This window comes from Poecilia mexicana, unplaced genomic scaffold (assembly GCF_051168715.1).
Source record: "Poecilia mexicana isolate PSO_F unplaced genomic scaffold, ASM5116871v1 scaffold_4, whole genome shotgun sequence".
In the NCBI taxonomy this organism is placed as follows: Eukaryota; Metazoa; Chordata; class Actinopteri; order Cyprinodontiformes; family Poeciliidae; genus Poecilia; species Poecilia mexicana.
In genome coordinates this window covers 2,224,256-2,241,077 of record NW_028263373.1, presented here as the reverse complement: position 1 = coordinate 2,241,077, position 16,822 = coordinate 2,224,256, and the positions used below count along the sequence as shown (strand labels likewise).

At 37.2% G+C, this 16,822-nt stretch overlaps 2 protein-coding genes and 1 pseudogene across 4 annotated transcripts; all 3 read left to right on the top strand.

Moving 5' to 3' along the window:
- The first annotated feature begins 1,969 nt into the window (after nucleotides 1-1,969).
- On the top strand, nucleotides 1,970-5,235 carry LOC106905535 (uncharacterized). The gene is made up of 2 exons (XM_088004734.1): nucleotides 1,970-2,046; nucleotides 3,673-5,235. The coding sequence occupies exon 2, from the start codon at nucleotides 3,688-3,690 to the stop codon at nucleotides 5,221-5,223; it is 1,536 nt and encodes a 511-aa protein (XP_087860860.1). The 5' UTR covers nucleotides 1,970-2,046; nucleotides 3,673-3,687; the 3' UTR covers nucleotides 5,224-5,235.
- A 5,385-nt stretch (nucleotides 5,236-10,620) lies between these two features.
- Nucleotides 10,621-13,738, top strand: LOC106905539 (uncharacterized). 2 transcript variants are annotated; one of them, XM_088004729.1, is made up of 3 exons: nucleotides 10,621-10,892; nucleotides 10,997-11,182; nucleotides 11,789-13,738. In XM_088004729.1, the coding sequence occupies exon 3, from the start codon at nucleotides 11,804-11,806 to the stop codon at nucleotides 13,547-13,549; it is 1,746 nt and encodes a 581-aa protein (XP_087860855.1). In that variant the 5' UTR covers nucleotides 10,621-10,892; nucleotides 10,997-11,182; nucleotides 11,789-11,803; the 3' UTR covers nucleotides 13,550-13,738. The 2 variants fall into 2 exon arrangements, with proteins under 2 accessions (XP_087860855.1, XP_087860854.1); XM_088004728.1 differs by having other exon boundaries at nucleotides 10,994-11,182.
- Nucleotides 13,739-13,814: 76 nt separating this feature from the next.
- On the top strand, nucleotides 13,815-16,509 carry LOC148159873 (uncharacterized; annotated as a pseudogene). Its single transcript, XR_015762626.1, has 3 exons — nucleotides 13,815-14,389; nucleotides 14,721-15,993; nucleotides 16,079-16,509. The product of XR_015762626.1 is annotated as an uncharacterized LOC148159873 (transcript).
- The last annotated feature ends 313 nt before the right edge of the window (nucleotides 16,510-16,822 follow it).

Sequence of the window (16,822 nt, the reverse complement as noted above, 5' to 3'; positions counted from 1 at the left end):
AAAGGTTTTAAGATGTTCGCCTCGTTATACATTCACTGACACGAAGGTGAGTTTTACTTAAACTTTGTGGCTAACATTAACGTTAGCTTATGCTAGTAGGCAATATTCTCGGACATTGTTCTTGTAAAATGTGCTATTTAAGTATCTAAACATTCTAACGGACAATGTATTTATCTTATTTTCAAGTATATTATGTGTGTTTATTGTCGTTAGTGTCACAGACTAACGGGGAGGTTGAGGTCTTTTTTTTTATCAAAACATACAAATTATAGTCATGACAAAAATTTTCATTAACACTCAAAATAAGAATATTAATGTTATAACAACCACTGTTAAGAATAAGTCTCACAGCAATGTCCAACCTCATGCTGTAGACGCCGCAGTGGAAACAGGAAAATCCACAACCTCTTTTGCTAGGAGTTTTTTCTGCAAACTGAAATAAACAGCTTCATTTAATGATTCACATTTTAGGTAACAAAGAAAATAATTCACTGTACATGTCCATTTCATGTAGGGGGAACAGATTATTTCAGGTGGCTGAAAGCTAAAATATTTTGTTCTCCCACCTAACTTTGGCAAAAATAGAGCTAATGTTATGAAAATCACAGGATTTGTTGTTGATGATGAGTGGAATCAACACAGTAAAAGACTTGCAGGTAAATTAATTTGTTTCCATTTTAAGTAGGGGGAACAGATTTTATCAGGCTGGTGAAATATCCATTCTCTCCTCTTCTCCCCCATAACTTTGGGAAATAAAAAGTAACTGTTTCCAAATTCTCAAAAATTATTATGTGTGATAGCATACTAGACATTTCCTTATTTTCCTTATTTATCATTAGAACGTGACTGGCCAAAAAGTTTACACTCTGATCTTTTCAGGAAGTCTTTATTTTTGTGCCCTGCTATCAGCCAGCTTCCCTCCTCCTTTATCAGAAATGAAAAATTATAAATGCACACTTCGTGTTGGGAACCTGTGTTTGTTGACTGACTTTTATTTGTGAGGCTTACGAGACAAAAGCTGAAAAAAAAGATCGATTCTCTTCACGTTTAAAATAACACAAAACAGCGTAAAAAGACCTCCACACCAGACCTCGTTTATTTACGTATGTATTTTTATTTTGATAGCTGCCGATTAAACTGAAAGTTACAACACTGACATGATTATATGAGTAGTTTTTACCGAGAAATCGATCAGAAGCGCCGTGAAAATGGTCAGATCCGCCGAATCCACTTCTCTGGCTGCAATGCGCGCTCCCGACACAGGGGGAACAGATTTTCACAGGGGAACAGAATTTCTCACAAGACCTCTTCGGACTTTTAGCTTCCGAAGCCTGACGAAGCTCAACAAGCCTCGTAGCTTAACAGTAGCGCAGCTCTGGTGTCAGAGATCTGGTTCAGCTGTTCAGGTTCAAAGTTGCTGCTTTTAGAAAAATACGACCGTGTTGCTTCATGTCTCCGTGTTATTTCGTTTTATTACCTTTGCATGTTTCTTGTGAAGAGCTCAGATAGGACGGTGTTTACAGCAGGATGTACAGGCGGATCAGTTGCTCGGCTGTCTGGCTCTGGTCTGCTCTCTCGTTCCCATAAACTCTTTCAGGCTGAATATAGAAGTGATTCCATGGAAATAACTCAGGGAGGCTCCTTTATTTACCATCCGTATCCCCGGTAGTTTTAGGCTGATCCGGAGTGAAGTGAAGGCTGCAAACTTTGCTGTGCGGCGTTAGCTGGTAGCGACAGATATTTACAAGCCATCTTCTTAATTCAGGATCGCTTGGAAATTAACGAAAACTTAAAAGCCCATTATATTAGGAAGACAACAATGTTCATAGTATTGGTTTTTTGCATCTGAAATACGACTTAGTCTTTTCTACCAGTCATGGTAACTCAAAGCGGAAAAAAGTGAGCCGCATTAGCTCCTGGAGATGTGACGTCAACGCCTTAGGTGCAAAGAGCCCATTGTACTTACAATTCGGTTGTCAACTACAAAATAAAGCCGAAGAAGAAGAAAAAAAAAATAAAACAAGGGAGTCGGCGGGTCCGTTCTCTGTATGTAAAGCGTTCTTCTCCTTTTGTCTCATTATGAGTATTAATAGTATTTGCAGTCAATCTTTCCAGGCGATGTTTTTTTCTGTTTTAGCAGCTCCAACAGCCTGATAGGACAGTTAGCCTTCGAGCTAACTGAAAAGCTAACTCTGAGAAGAGATGCAGCAGCTAGTTTCCGGTCAGAGAATAGTGTTTTAATACAGCTTCATAACTGAATGATGTGCTGCAAACATCACTTCTTCTAAATACTGAAACATGGCAGTCCAGCAAAAGAGCTATTTTTCACTAACTGTGATAGTAAATGCTTGGCAGGAGCTGCTTTGACTGCTACGTCTTAAAACACGTCAGAACGGCCGCCATATTGAAAGGGGAAACAGCGGTTAGTAAAGATGAACTGCTGCAGTTTTAACTTGATTGCAAGGCTTATGGTAAATAAAACTATATATCGTACTAGTTGGGCATTTCTAGAGTCTACCGCAAGGACACAGGGTTTTATAACTCCAAGATATCAGCACGGATCATAAAATATGATGCATTTATTGTTATAAACAAGTTGAGCAAAAGACAATGCCAATGCATGGTCAAATTAATCAACTGTGCAAAAATATTGGATCAACCATATTCTGATTTTCTTTATTTAAAACTACTATATTTATATAGTTTTTACATGCTGAGTCCAGGGCTTCCAATTGAATTTATCCTAAATTATGATTGCTAAGAACTTTCAGTAAGTTTACTTAATATGAACCCAACATTTTTCCAGATGTCTTTGAATATTTATTGAAAATTAAAACCTCTAATTAAGCTTTTGCCCATTGTTTTCTCAAACCGAGGTTTCAACATTGGCATTTCCTGAGTCATTTCCTCTGGTGCACTTTAACATGAATATCGTCATCTGAAAGAGACACATTTGTGTCCTCAGCAAACAAGAACAAAACCTTGGAAATTGTAATGACTTATTTATATACATGATTAAGAGTTTTGTTCCCATCACTGACCCCTGAAGGACACCACAAGTCATGTTGTAACTTCATGAACTGTTGTCTCCTGCAGAAATAGCAGATTAACCAATTAACTGCCAGCCCAATTCTTAACATTCACAGTAAAGTGAGTAAAGAGAATAAACTAAGGTGAGAGGCCAGACTAGCTGCTCCTCCTCTGCAGAAAGAGAAAATAACAGAAATACAGACAAGTTTTCTCCAAAATATATGAACTTAACAAAATAATTCAAACTTCCAGGTAAAACACTATCAAACTTACAAATCTAGTAACACTCAACTAAACTACAAAGTATAAATGAAAAACTGAAAGCTTATGAACAACCAAAAAGTAAACATTTAATATTGTTATTATTTTATTAACTTAAAAAACAACAGAAGTTAAGCTAACTTCCAGTGAGCATATGCTCTGTCGTAGTTTTTACTATTTTATTGGGGCTTTTCTGTACATTGGAGGATTTGGGTCAACAAAGATGAAGAGGATGATGAAGGAGAAAGTTTTAATTGGCTGAGCAAAAATTGAATTTGTTTGCTGACAAAGTGATGTTTCTAGGTCCTCATCTTGTCTGTTGCTTGTGTAAAAGCATTTTGTCCTAATTGTCAATATTAAATTGCTTTGTTCTTCCTTCAGGTCCCAAGCAGCATCATGTCTGTTAACATTTGGGTGGTTTCTGGTGATCAGTTACTCATTCAACCAGTAAGCAACTCCACTCATGACCACAACTTACCAAATGATCTAGAGATGGAAAAGGAACATGAGAAACCAGATCTACTGCAGATTACAGAGATGAAGGATGAACCAGAATATCGACAGATCAAAAAGGAACATGTTGAGTTTGACAACTTTAATAACATGAAATCTGTCGTCAAGCAGGAGGCCGACACCTTTACGGTGTGTGCTGGTTATGATGACACATTCCAGAGCAAACCTGAACTGCTGCAGATGATAGAAGTAAAGGAGGAAACAAAACCAGAACAGATTAAAGAAGAAATGGAGGAACTAGAAACTTTTCAGGTTAAACAGGAAGAGGAGGAACTCTGCAGTGATCAGGATGAAGATCAACTTTTAGTGAATCAAGAGGCCATTAGAGAGAATCTTATTTATGATAAAAAAGATCTCAGCGAACCAAACTCAGACCAGATCCACTCTTCAAACTCCCCTGAAGCTGAAGACCAAACCCAGAGAGGAATGTCTTTATCTCCAACATCAGAGGGAGAAGAAGAGCTGAGCACTGAGAAAGAACATCAGAAAATCCAAAAGGTGCCTTCTTGTGAAATATGTGGAAAACGTTTCATTCAGCAGAGGTACTTGGCTGATCACATAATTATTCACACGGGTGCAAAACCGTTCCGGTGTGGGACTTGTGGAAAGTGGTTCACCAGGAAAACTACCTTGAATTTTCACATGAGAATCCACACCGGTGAGAAGCCGTATACCTGTGAAGTCTGCAGTAAGTCGTTCAGCTACAGCAGTGGTTTGGTTCGTCACCTGAGAATCCACACGGGCGAGAGGCCATTTTTGTGTCAGACCTGTGGAAAAAGCTTCGCCGATGGAGGTAGCCTAAGCACTCACATCAAAGTTCATCTGGTAGAGAAACCATTTCCATGTAGATCTTGTGATAAATCTTTCAGAAACAGCCGAGATCTGGTTCGCCACTCCAGACTCCACACAGGCGAGAAACCGTTCTCGTGTGGATTGTGCGGAAAGAGCTACCCAAGTAGAGGCAGCCTGAAAACACACTCCAAAGTCCACATGCATCAGAAGCCATTTGTGTGTGAGCTGTGTGCTAAAACTTTCACAAACAGGACTAACTTGGTCCGCCACAGGAGGACTCACACAGGCGAGAAACCGTTTTCCTGTACAGCATGTGGTAATTTTTTTAGTGACAAGAGCACTCTAATTAGACATGTGAGAAGTCACACAGGCAAGAAGCCATTTTCCTGTAATTTTTGTGAAGTGTCTTTTACGGACAACAGTCAACTGACCCGTCACCTGAGGACCCACACAGGAGAGAAACCATTCTCATGCGTGACCTGTGGGAAGAAGTTCTCCAAACCGTACAGTCTGACTATGCACATCCGGACTCATACAGGCGAAAAGCCGTTCTCCTGTCAACAGTGCGGTAAATTATTCACTGCCAGATGTAAGCTGACTGCACATATATGTAGAAATAAACCTTAGAAAGATGTTAAAGTTTGTAGAACATTATTTATTTGATCTGAAGAGGGAACGTGACCCATAACTATTATAATTTATCTACTCTGTTTTTTCTTTTACATGTATGCACGTCATTTCACACCCGTATGCTTAAACCACAGCAGGAACATATTTTGTTGTCCTCATGGATTTTAATGAATTGTGGAGATAAATTGTAAAAATGCTCAAATTCATCCCTCTATTGTTGGTACGCTTAAATATGGGTCCATTCACTTCATTATTTGATAGAATATGGTTTTTAAAAATGTGTTTATCTCATGTCCAGTAGGAGGCGGTATTGCACCTGAAATCTGGTCGGATTAGAAGATTGTTGGGGAAAAAGGAAAGGAATTTAAATATTGGATAGCTGCAGTATTTAAAGTTCATGATACAGAATTTAGTCCAACATTACTGAGGCCTTTAAAAACTTACGTTGATGTTGATGTACATAAACCATTATTAGTTTTTAAGAAGAGGGAAAAAAAGACAAATATTAGCCAATAGTTTTGTAGTCACTGGAAATCAGTGATTATATGCAGATTTATACTCATGGATCAAAGCACAGAAGTGAGTGATTTCAGAATTACATTTAAGATTTTTTTAAAAACAACATTAAATCGTTTTAAGTACATGTGCAGAATAATTCTTTACAATATTTTTGGATTTAGAATAGAATATGAAAAGTAATGATTTGCAGTGATTCACAGGCAGCATTTGTGAAGATTCAAACAGGAAGTACAAATAATTATTTTAAGCTTGACGATTTAGAAAGTAAATATTGGTATGCAGATAAATTTATCTAAATCTGAGGATAAATGCATAGTTTGGAGGGAAGTAAGAAGTTATGGGAAAAGCAGTGGAAAAACAAGGTAAAAGGGAGACATGCAAATAGAGTGGAAAAAAGTATTGATGTTATAAAAAATTGAGAGATAAGTCGAATAACTTTATTTTTTGAATGGTACTCCTTTTAATATGGGAAACAAATTTATAATTAATAAAGAAATTATATATTTTTATTAGTTGTAGGAAGAATGTGAATCAAAGCATAACCTTGGAGATTAGTAGGGAAGTGAGGTCTGAAATTGTGGTTGCTCGATTAAATCAAATTGATAAACACTGGATTTACAGACAGTGACAAGAAAATGATGTTTACATGTATGGTCCAAGAGATGGCAGTAGTGCAACTATTTGAATGCAAACTGCCGGTGTTATGCCCAGAAACGCATGCCTGCCCAAAATTGCATCCCCTCTCGCGGGAGCGCGCATCGCTCTGTTCTCTCGCATATTGACGAGAAAACGGACTGAAATATGACCGAAGAGGAAATTTTAAAGATATTTGTAACATTATCACGTTTCTTAACCATGTAATCCCTAAAATGGTGGGTTTTATTTCGCAAATTACTTGAAATAAATACGGTTTTTACACCTTTATTGACACATATGAGTCGAACTTTTTTTCAGCCCGTGTCTGTTGAAAACGTTCTCCGCAAATGGTTTGAAATTCTCTGTTTTTTTCTTTTGATACCATAACAGCTTAAAAGCATTACAAAACAGAGGCCCATTATGTAGAACATTTTACATCATGCTTAACTTTCTAGTCTGTTAATGTAGGAGGGAATGCATTTTAATCAATGAGCCTGAAAATATTTGCATCCATCCTGTTGATATAAAAATTATAGCATTAGCTCAGAGAACAAGTGTCATTACGTAGAAATGGTGAAATCCTACTCTAATCATGTAGAAAAAGTTATTTCACTCTTAACTCTTTATTTCTCCAAGTTAGAACAAGGATGCATTTTTTGGCAATTTGCTTTTCCAGCCTGCCAAAATATGCATCCCCTCTTTATTTTCCTCAAATATTATCCTATTGATTTAAAACTTATGCCAGCTGTTCATGGAACTACTCTAATCATGTAGAAAAAGTTATTTCACTCTTAACTCTTTATTTCTCCAGGTTAACACAGGGATGCATTTTTTGGCAATTTGCTTTTCCAGCCTGCCAAAATATGCATCCCCTCTTTATTTTCCTCAAATATTATTCTAGTGATTTAAAACTTATGCCAGCTGTTCATGGAACTACTCTAATCATGTAGAAAAAGTTATTTCACTCTTAACTCTTTATTTCTCCAGGTTAACACAGGGATGCATTTTTTGGCAATTTGCTTTTCCAGCCTGCCAAAATATGCATCCCCCCTCTATTCTCCCCAAATATTATCATATTGATATAAAACTCATAGCAGTAGTTTACAGAACTACTCTAATCATGTAGAAAAAGTTATTTCACTCTTAACTCTTTATTTCTCCAAGTTAGCACAGGGATGCATTTTTGGGCAATATGGATTTCCAGCCTGCCACGATATGCATCCCCCTTATATTCTCCCCAAATATTATCATATTGATATAAAACTCATACCAGTAGTTTACAGAACTACTCTAATCATGTAGAAAAAGTTATTTCACTCTTAACTCTTTATTTCTCCAAGTTAGCACAGGGATGCATTTTTGGGCAATATGCATTTCCAGCCTGCCAAAATATGCATCCCCCCTCTATTCTCCTCAAATATTATTCTAGTGATTTAAAACTTATACTAGTAGTTCATGGAACTACTCTGATTATGTGGAAAAAGTTATTTCTTTATTATCACTATTTCAAAGATACTGAAGGAAGTAAATTTGATATGCAACCTTGCTAAATGCATAGCATGTACCAATAGTTCTTAGAACTACTCTGATTATGTAGAAAAAGTTATTTCACTCTTAACTCTTTAATTCTTCAATTTAACACAGGGATGCATTTTTTGGCAATATGGATTTCCAGCCTGCCAAAATATGCATCCCCTCTCTATTTTCCCCAAATATTATCCTATTGATATAAACCTCATACTAGTAGTTTACAGAACTACTCTGATTATGTAGAAAAAGTTATTTCACTCTTAACTCTTTCATTTTTCAATTTAGCACAGGGATGCATTTTTGGGCAATATGGATTTCCAGCCTGCCAAAATATGCATCCCCTCTATTCTCCTCAAATATTATTCTAGTGATTTAAAACTTATACTAGTAGTTCATGGAACTACTCTGATTATGTAGAAAAAGTTATTTTACCCTTAACATTTTATTTCTCAAAGTTAGAACAGGGATTAATTTTTTGGTAATACGGATTTCCAGCCTGCCACGATATGCATCCCTTCTATTCTCCTCAAATATTATCCTATTGATATAAAACCCATACAGGAAGTTTATAGAACTACTCTGGTTATGTAGAAAAAGTTATTTCACTCTTAACTCTTTATTTCTTAAAGTTAGCACAGGGATGCATTTTTTGGCAATATAGATTTTGACTCTGCCAAAATATGCATCCCCTCTCTAGTTTCCCCAAATATTATCCTATTGATATAAAACTCATACCAGTAGTTTACAGAACTATTCTGATTATGTAGAAAAATATATGTCACACTTAACTTTTTTTTTCTTAAAGTTAGCACAGGGATGCATTTTTCTCAACATACATGCCTTATTTATTGTCCCCCATACATGAAACTTATGTATTACATATAATTTTCATGTAGGATGGTCAGTTATGATATTTTTTTATATCGGTACAAAAGTCATGTTGAACATTTTTATTTATTGTCATAATAAATCACACTTTATAATGTTGACAAAATTGTCTGTATTGTGATTGTAAATGGTTCCCCTTATTACAGTTTTTCATTTTATTTTTATTTATTGAGAGCATCATTTAAATATGAATGTATTTGAATTGACTGTTCAACACATTGTGTTGTATGCACTTAAAATTCATACTTGTCTATATTACCAGTGTACTTCTCATTCGTAATGCATGTATTTCAATCAATCACTCAAATTTTATTTGTATAGCACATTTCAGCAGCAAGGCTTTTCCAAAAGTTACTGTTATGAATACCATTTCATTGAAGTTAATAATTTTTTTTTTTCATTTTTATGTTAAACCAAAATAAAAAAATTTGTATATGCTTTACATTTAGCAAGGTTGCATGTCAGATTTATTTCCTTCACTATCTTAGCAACAGTGATAATAAACATGACTTTTGTACCGATATAAAAAATATCATAACTGAACATCCTACAAGAAAATCATATGTAATACATAAGTTTCATATATGGGGGACAATAAATAAGGCATGTATGTTGCCAAAAAATGCATCCCTGTGCTAACTTTAAGAAAAAAAAAGTTAAGTGTGAAATATCTTTTTCTACATAATCAGAGTAGTTCTGTAAACTACTGGTATGAGTTTTATATCAATAGGATAATATTTGGGGAAAATAGAGAGGGGATGCATATTTTGGCAGGCTGGAAATCCATATTGCCCAAAAATGCATCCCTGTGCTAAATTGAAAAATGAAAGAGTTAAGAGTGAAATAACTTTTTCTACATAATCAGAGTAGTTCCATGAACTACTGGTATAAGTTTTAAATCAATAGAATAATATTTGAGGAAAATAAAGAGGGGATGCATATTTTGGCAGGCTGGAAATCCATATTGCCCAAAAATGCATCCCTGTTCTAACTTGGAGAATTAAAAAGTTAAGAGTCAAATAACTTTTTCTACATAACCAGAATAGTTCCATGAACTACTGGTATAAGTTTTATATTAGTAGGATAATATTTGAGGAGAATAGAGGGGATGCATATTTTGGCAGGCTGAAAATCCATATTGCCCAAAAATGCATCCCTGTGCTAAATTGAAAAATGAAAGAGTTAAGAGTGAAATAACTTTTTCTACATAATCAGAGTAGTTCCATGAACTACTGGTATAAGTTTTAAATCAATAGGATAATATTTGAGGAAAATAAAGAGGGGATGCATATTTTGGCAGGCTGGAAATCCATATTGCCAAAAAATGCATCCCTGTTCTAACTTGGAGAATTAAAAAGTTAAGAGTCAAATAACTTTTTCTACATAACCAGAATAGTTCCATGAACTACTGGTATAAGTTTTATATCGATAGGATAATATTTGGGGAGGATAGAGAGGGGATGCATATTTTGGCAGGTTGGAAAAGCAAATTGCCAAAAAAAATGCATCCCTGTGCTAACTAGGAGAAATAAAGAGCTGAAAGGATTTCACCTTTTCTACGTAATGACACTTGTTCTCTGAGCTAATGCTATAAGTTTTATATCAACAGGATGGATGCAAATATTTTCAGGCTGATGAATTAAAATGCATTTCCTCCTACATTAACAGACTAGAAAGTTAAGCATGATGTAAAATGTTCTACATATTGGACCTCTGTTTTGTAATGCTTTTAAGCTGTTATGGTATCTAAAAACAAAGCAGAGAATTTCAAACCATTTGCGGTGAACGTTTTCAACAGAGACGTACTGAAAAAAAGTTCGACTCATATGTGTCAATAAAGGTGTAAAAACCGTATTTATTTCAAGTAATTTGCGAAATAAAATCAACCATTTTAGGAATTACATGGTTAAGAAACGTGATAATGTTACAAATATCTTTAAAATTTCCTCTTCGGTCATATTTCAGTCCGGTTTCTCGTCAATAAGCGAGACTTTAGACCGATGCGCGCTCCCGCGAGAGGGGATGCAATTTTGGGCAGGCATGCGTTTCTGGGCATAACACCTGTCACAACCAAAAAAAGAAGAAATATCAAGGTTGGTTTCGTCCTGCTCTTCGATTAAACCGTTTTTTCACATCTTGTCTCATTGTGATAGTAATTGCTGTCGACCTGACGACTGATGTTCGTCTGTTTTAGCAGCTCCAAGACTCTGTGAGAGACCAGTTAGCTGCCGAGCTATCTGAGAAGCTAACTCTAAGGAGAAGAAGCAGCTATTTTCTATTTAAGACAAAAGCACAAACACGCTTCCCAAGGTGATTGTTGGTCATGTGTGGACGTTGTGCGGCTACCCGCTCTTCTTTTGAGGAATAAAAACAGGACTATCCGGTAAGAGAAACATCTTATAACGAATAGCAAACGCTTGATAGCTGCTACTTTGACTGCTAGTTGCACGTCAGAACGGACGCCATATTGGGAGGGGAAATGGTATAGATTTAAGTGGCAGAGGCAGATGGCTATTTCAGACACCTTTACCAAACCAGGAAGTGACCGATTCGCGTTGAACTTAAAGAAACACAAATCATTGGAAAATATGATCTGATTCCATAAGACATTTATTAAGTGGTTAAATTAATCTAGAAATAAACTTTTTAGTGCTCGAATGTTGGTTGTGGCTTCTGCAAAATGTGAATTACGCAGAACTTTTCATGATTCAAAATATTGTGATATGTTGAAGAAAGGCCAAAATGCTCAAGCTGCTGTTTTTAAGCACGTCTCATAAATATCCTGGGCACTTTACTGTTTGTTTCCATATGATCATTATATTAATAGGGAGACAGTTTCTTTCTTCTGAATTTGTCAGACTCTTTCTTTCTGCTTTGGTCTTTCCAGATAATCATGTGACAAGTTGAAATTCTTTAAGACAGGAGCAACATGAATATGTTAAAGAATGTACCTAGAATATAATATAAATGCATTTTGTCAATCTTTCAGGTCTCCAACAGCATCATGTCTGATCAGTTCCTAATCCAACCAGAAAGAAACACCATTCATGACCACAACTTGCCAAATGATCTGGAGACAAAAGAGGCACCAGATCCACTGCAGATTGCAGAGATTAAGGAGGAACCAGAATATCAACCGATCAAAAAAGAACAAGTTGAGCTCAACATCCCCCATGACAAGAAATCTGTAGTGAAGCAGGAAGCTGACACCTTTATTGTGGCTGCTGGTTGGGATGAAATATGCCAGAGCACACCTGAACTGCAGAAAATGACGGAGACAAAGGAGGAACCTGAACCTGAACAGATTAAAGAGGAACTGCAGGAACCAGAACAGATTAAAGAAGAACTGAAGGAACCAGAACAGATTAAAGAAGAACTGAAGGAACCAGAACAGATTAAAGAAGAACTGAAGGAACCAGAACAGATTAAAGAAGAACTGAAGGAACCAGAACAGATTAAAGAAGAACTGCAGGAACTCTACATTAATCAGGAGGAAGATCAACTTGTAGTGAATCAGGATTCCTTCAGTGAAACTCCTCTGTATGAGAACGAAGCTGAAGACCAACATGAGGACAGATGCAATTATGGCGCCCAGGTATTGGATGGAAATCAAGAGCTGATGATGAATCAGAGCGACAGTGTTGACAGTTCTAAACTCAAAAAGCTCCAGAAAAAAACTCGTTCTTGTAGAATTTGTGGGAAACATTTCATCAGGAAAACTTCCCTGAATTTTCACATGAGAATCCACAGCGACGAGAAGCCGCATAGCTGTGAAGTCTGCAGTAAGTCTTTCTTCCATAGCAGCCATTTGATTCGTCACATGAGGATCCATACAGGCGAGAGACCGTTCTCATGCAAGATCTGTGGAAAAAGCTACATTGATAGGAGTAGCTTAAACGCACACATCAGAACTTACCTGGGAGAGACTTGTGGATTGTACGATAAATCTTCCACCAAGAATCAAGATCTGGTTTGTCACGTTAGACACCACAAAGCCAGGAAGCCGTTCTCGTGTCCCATCTGCGGAAAAAACTACACAACCAGAAGCAGCCTAAAAACACACAGCCTAGTCCACGGAGGCCAGAAGCCGTTCTCGTGTGGACTGTGTGATAAATCTTTTGCAAACAAAGGAGATATGGTTATTCACATCAGAGTCCATACAGGTGAGCGGCCGTTCCCTTGTGGATCATGCAATAAATCTTTTATAAGCAATAGAGATCTGGTTCGTCATGTCAAACTGCACAAAGCTGAGAGACCGTTCCTGTGTACCACCTGTGGAAAATCCTACACTGACAATCGCAACCTTAAATCACACAGCAGAGTTCACCTGCAGGAGAAGCCATATCCCTGTGACCTGTGTGCCAAATCATTCGTAAACAGGACCGACTTAGTCCGCCACAGGAGGACTCACACAGGCGAAAAACCATTTTCGTGTGAATTATGTGGGAAATTATTTACTAACAAATACACTATGTTAAAACATGCAACAACTCACACAGACAAGAAGCCTGAGGCGCTGTTTCCTTTTAATATTTCTGACAGCGTTCAGCTGGACGATCACCTGAAGAGCCACACAGGTGAGGAGGTCTTCTCATGCGTCACCTGTGGAGAGAAGTTCTCCAAACCGTACAGTCTGACTATGCACATCCGGACTCATACTGGTGAAAAGTCGTACTCCTGTGAACTGTGTGGTAAATTATTCACAGCCAGATATAAACTGACTGCACATGTATGTGAAAATAAACCTTAGAAAGATGTTAAATTTGTTAAACATAATTTATTTGACCCACAGATGGAATCCAACCCATAACTATATTAACTCTTCATATTACCTATTTTATCATTTTACAAGACATTTCATACCATTGCGTTTAAAACAGGACAAGTAAGGTTTTTTGTCAATTGTGCAGATCAATGGAAATAAAATGCTCCAATCCAATCATCTATTATTGATGTGCATGAACATGGGTCCATTCAGCTCAAACATCCCCTTTTTATTTGTGTTCTGCCTCAAGGCTCAATTATGGGATCAGAGATTTAGGAGCCATTTATCTGGGATAAATTTGTTCTCCAGTGTGCATAGGAAGTATGTGAATGATATACTTCCTATTCACTTTCTATAAGAAATTATGTGACAGAATGGGAAAAGGTGACGTTGCGTGTGTATGTATGTATGTTTGTTTTTTATATTATGTATATGATCCAACAGATGGCAGTAGCGCAAATTTGGATGCAAGCTGCCGCTTCAAACCAAGGAAGTAATAATCCAACTTCCGGTTAGCAACTGCAAGAACCAAAAATCAACTCTAGTTTCGTTCTGCTCTTCATTTAAAACTTTCGTCACACCTTGTCTCTGATAATATTTGAAGTCTACCATTAATACCGATGTGTGTCTATTTTAACAGCTCTAACACCCTGAAAGACACCAGTTAGCCTCAGAGCTAACTGGTCGGAGTTAGCCCGGGGGCTAACTGGCTTTTCCCTTAAAATTAAGTAAGCAAAAAAAGATCCACACGGAGATTTTTGGACAGTTACATTGGACTCTGTGGACTTCAGCTCTTCTTCCAGCGAATAAAAGTAAGACTATACGGTAAGAGAAGAACTGAGACAACACTTACACTAGCTATACTGACTGCTAGGCGCTAGAACACGTAAGCGCGTCCGCCATATTTGGAGGGTAAACAGCGGCCAGTTATGAGAGAGGGGGTACTATGATTTTAGTCCAATTCGTAATACTACAGTCTACTGGATTCACAGGTTATTCAGAGTGGATATTTTTGGAAATAAAAGTAAAGGAAGAAAGGAGAAAAAGTTTGGGAACCACTGTCTTATTCATTTAGTTAAAAAATTTAACTGAAGCAAGTCTTATGTTCATTTTGTCAAAGTCTGACATTTAATTGTTTCATTTGTTCTGCCTCTAGATCTCAAGAAGCATCATGTCTGTAAATATTTGGGAGGTTGGTGGTGATCAGTTTATTAAACCAGAAAGTAACTCCATTTATGATCACAACTTACCAAACAATAGAGAGATGAAAGAGGAACTCAAGGAACCAGATCTACAGCAGATTAAAGAGGATCCAGAATATCAGCTGATCAAAGGAGAACAAGTTGAGTTTGATGTCTGTCAAGATGTGAAACTGGAGGCCAACACCTTTATGGTGGCTACTGCTTATGATAAAATATTCCAGACTAAGCCAGAGCTGCAGCAGATGACAGATATTAAAGAAGAACCAGAATCTGAACAAATTAAAGAGGAACTGCAGGAACATGAATCTGTGCAGATTAAAAAAGAACAGGAAGAAGTCTACATTAATCAGGATGAAGATCAGCTTGCAGTGAAGCAGGATTCCTCCAGAAAAACTCCTCTCTATGAGGAAACAGACCAAAGTGAATCAGACCTGAACCTAAACCAGATCCACTCTTCAAACTCCCCTGAAGCTGAAAACCAGGACAGATGCAATGATGGCCACCAGGTACTGGATGGAAATCCACAGCTGACAATGAATCAGAGTGACGATTTTGACCGTTCTAAAGTGAAAAAGCTAAATAAAAACACGCATTCTTGCAAAATATGTGGAAATTGTTTCACAAAGAAAAGTACCTTAAAGGTTCACATGAGAATCCACACTGGTGAGAAGCCACATTTCTGTAAAGTCTGCTGCACGTCTTTCAGATGCACCAGTCATTTGGTTCGTCACATGGGAACCCATACAGGCGAGAGACCGTTCTCATGCATGGCCTGTGGAAAAAGCTACATTGATAGAGGTAGTTTAAATGCACACATGAAAGATCATCTAGAAAATAAACCTTTCACTTGTAGTGTGTGTGATAAATCTTTTGTCAGGATGCAATATCTGACTTGCCACCTCAGAGTCCACACAGAGGAGAAGCCGTTCTCGTGTGAATCCTGTGACAAATCCTTCAGACACAGTCGATCTCTGGCTCGTCACGCCACACGTCACATAGACGAGAAGCCGTTTCCGTGTCCCACCTGCGGAAAATGCTTTCCTCACTTACGCAGCCTTGCGTCACACAGCAGAGTTCACCTGAGTGACAAGCTGTGACCTGTGTGCTAAATCATTCCTAAACAGAAAGGACTTGGAGCGCCACAAGTGGTCTCACGCAGGAGAGAAACATTTTTAGTGTCAAGCATGTGGTAAATTATTTAGTGGCAGGAACACTATGGTAAAGCACATGGCAAATCAAACGAAAAGAAGCCTGAGAATCAGTTTCCTTTAATGTTTGTGATGCATCTTTTATCGTTCAGCTGGACGATCACCTGAGGAGCCACACAGGTGAGCAGGTCTTCTCATGCGTCACCTGTGGAGAGAAGTTCTCCAAACCGTACAGTCTGACTATGCACATCCGGACTCACACAGGAGAAAAGTCGTATTTCTGTGAACTGTGTGGTAAATTATTCACTGCCAGATATAAACTGACTGCACATGTATGTGAATATAAACCTTAGGAAGTTTGCAAAACATCATTTATTTGACCCACAGTGGGAATGTGACCCATAGCTAGGTAAAGTATGGTTTACCTACTTAAACATTTAAAAATGTGTTTAAATCAGGGCAATTCAGTTTTTGTTGCATGTTTAGATTTTCATGGTAATAAATTGCAATAAAATGATCATTTGCTGTTCATGCCCATGAATATTGACTCATTCAGGTCAAAAATAAAACGTCTTAAATTTATGGAGTCCCTCAAGGCTCAGTTTTGAGACTCTCTTTGTTTGCCTTGCATATTCAAAATCAGCAAATATCAAGTTGTTGCTCAGTATAAATTCTGAATATAGATATTGCATTGCCTTAAATATGTTAAACAAGTGGATGTCCTTAACACTTAAATTTTTAAGGAAATTAAATTACGCTAAAAGGAAATGATCATTTTGATATTAAGTGTTTCAGGCTGTTGATCCTCTTATTGTAAGAAAATTTACATTTTCTGATTTTTAACTGTTTTTGCTGCTGTACAGCTCAGGACATTCTGGTAAATTAGATTTTAATCTCAAAGGTTTTTT

Excerpts from the sequence above, each read along its gene's own strand:
- LOC106905535 (XM_088004734.1), top strand. The coding sequence starts at position 3,688 with ATGTCTGTTAACATTTGGGTGGTTTCTGGTGATCAGTTACTCATTCAA.
- LOC106905539 (XM_088004729.1), top strand. The coding sequence starts at position 11,804 with ATGTCTGATCAGTTCCTAATCCAACCAGAAAGAAACACCATTCATGAC.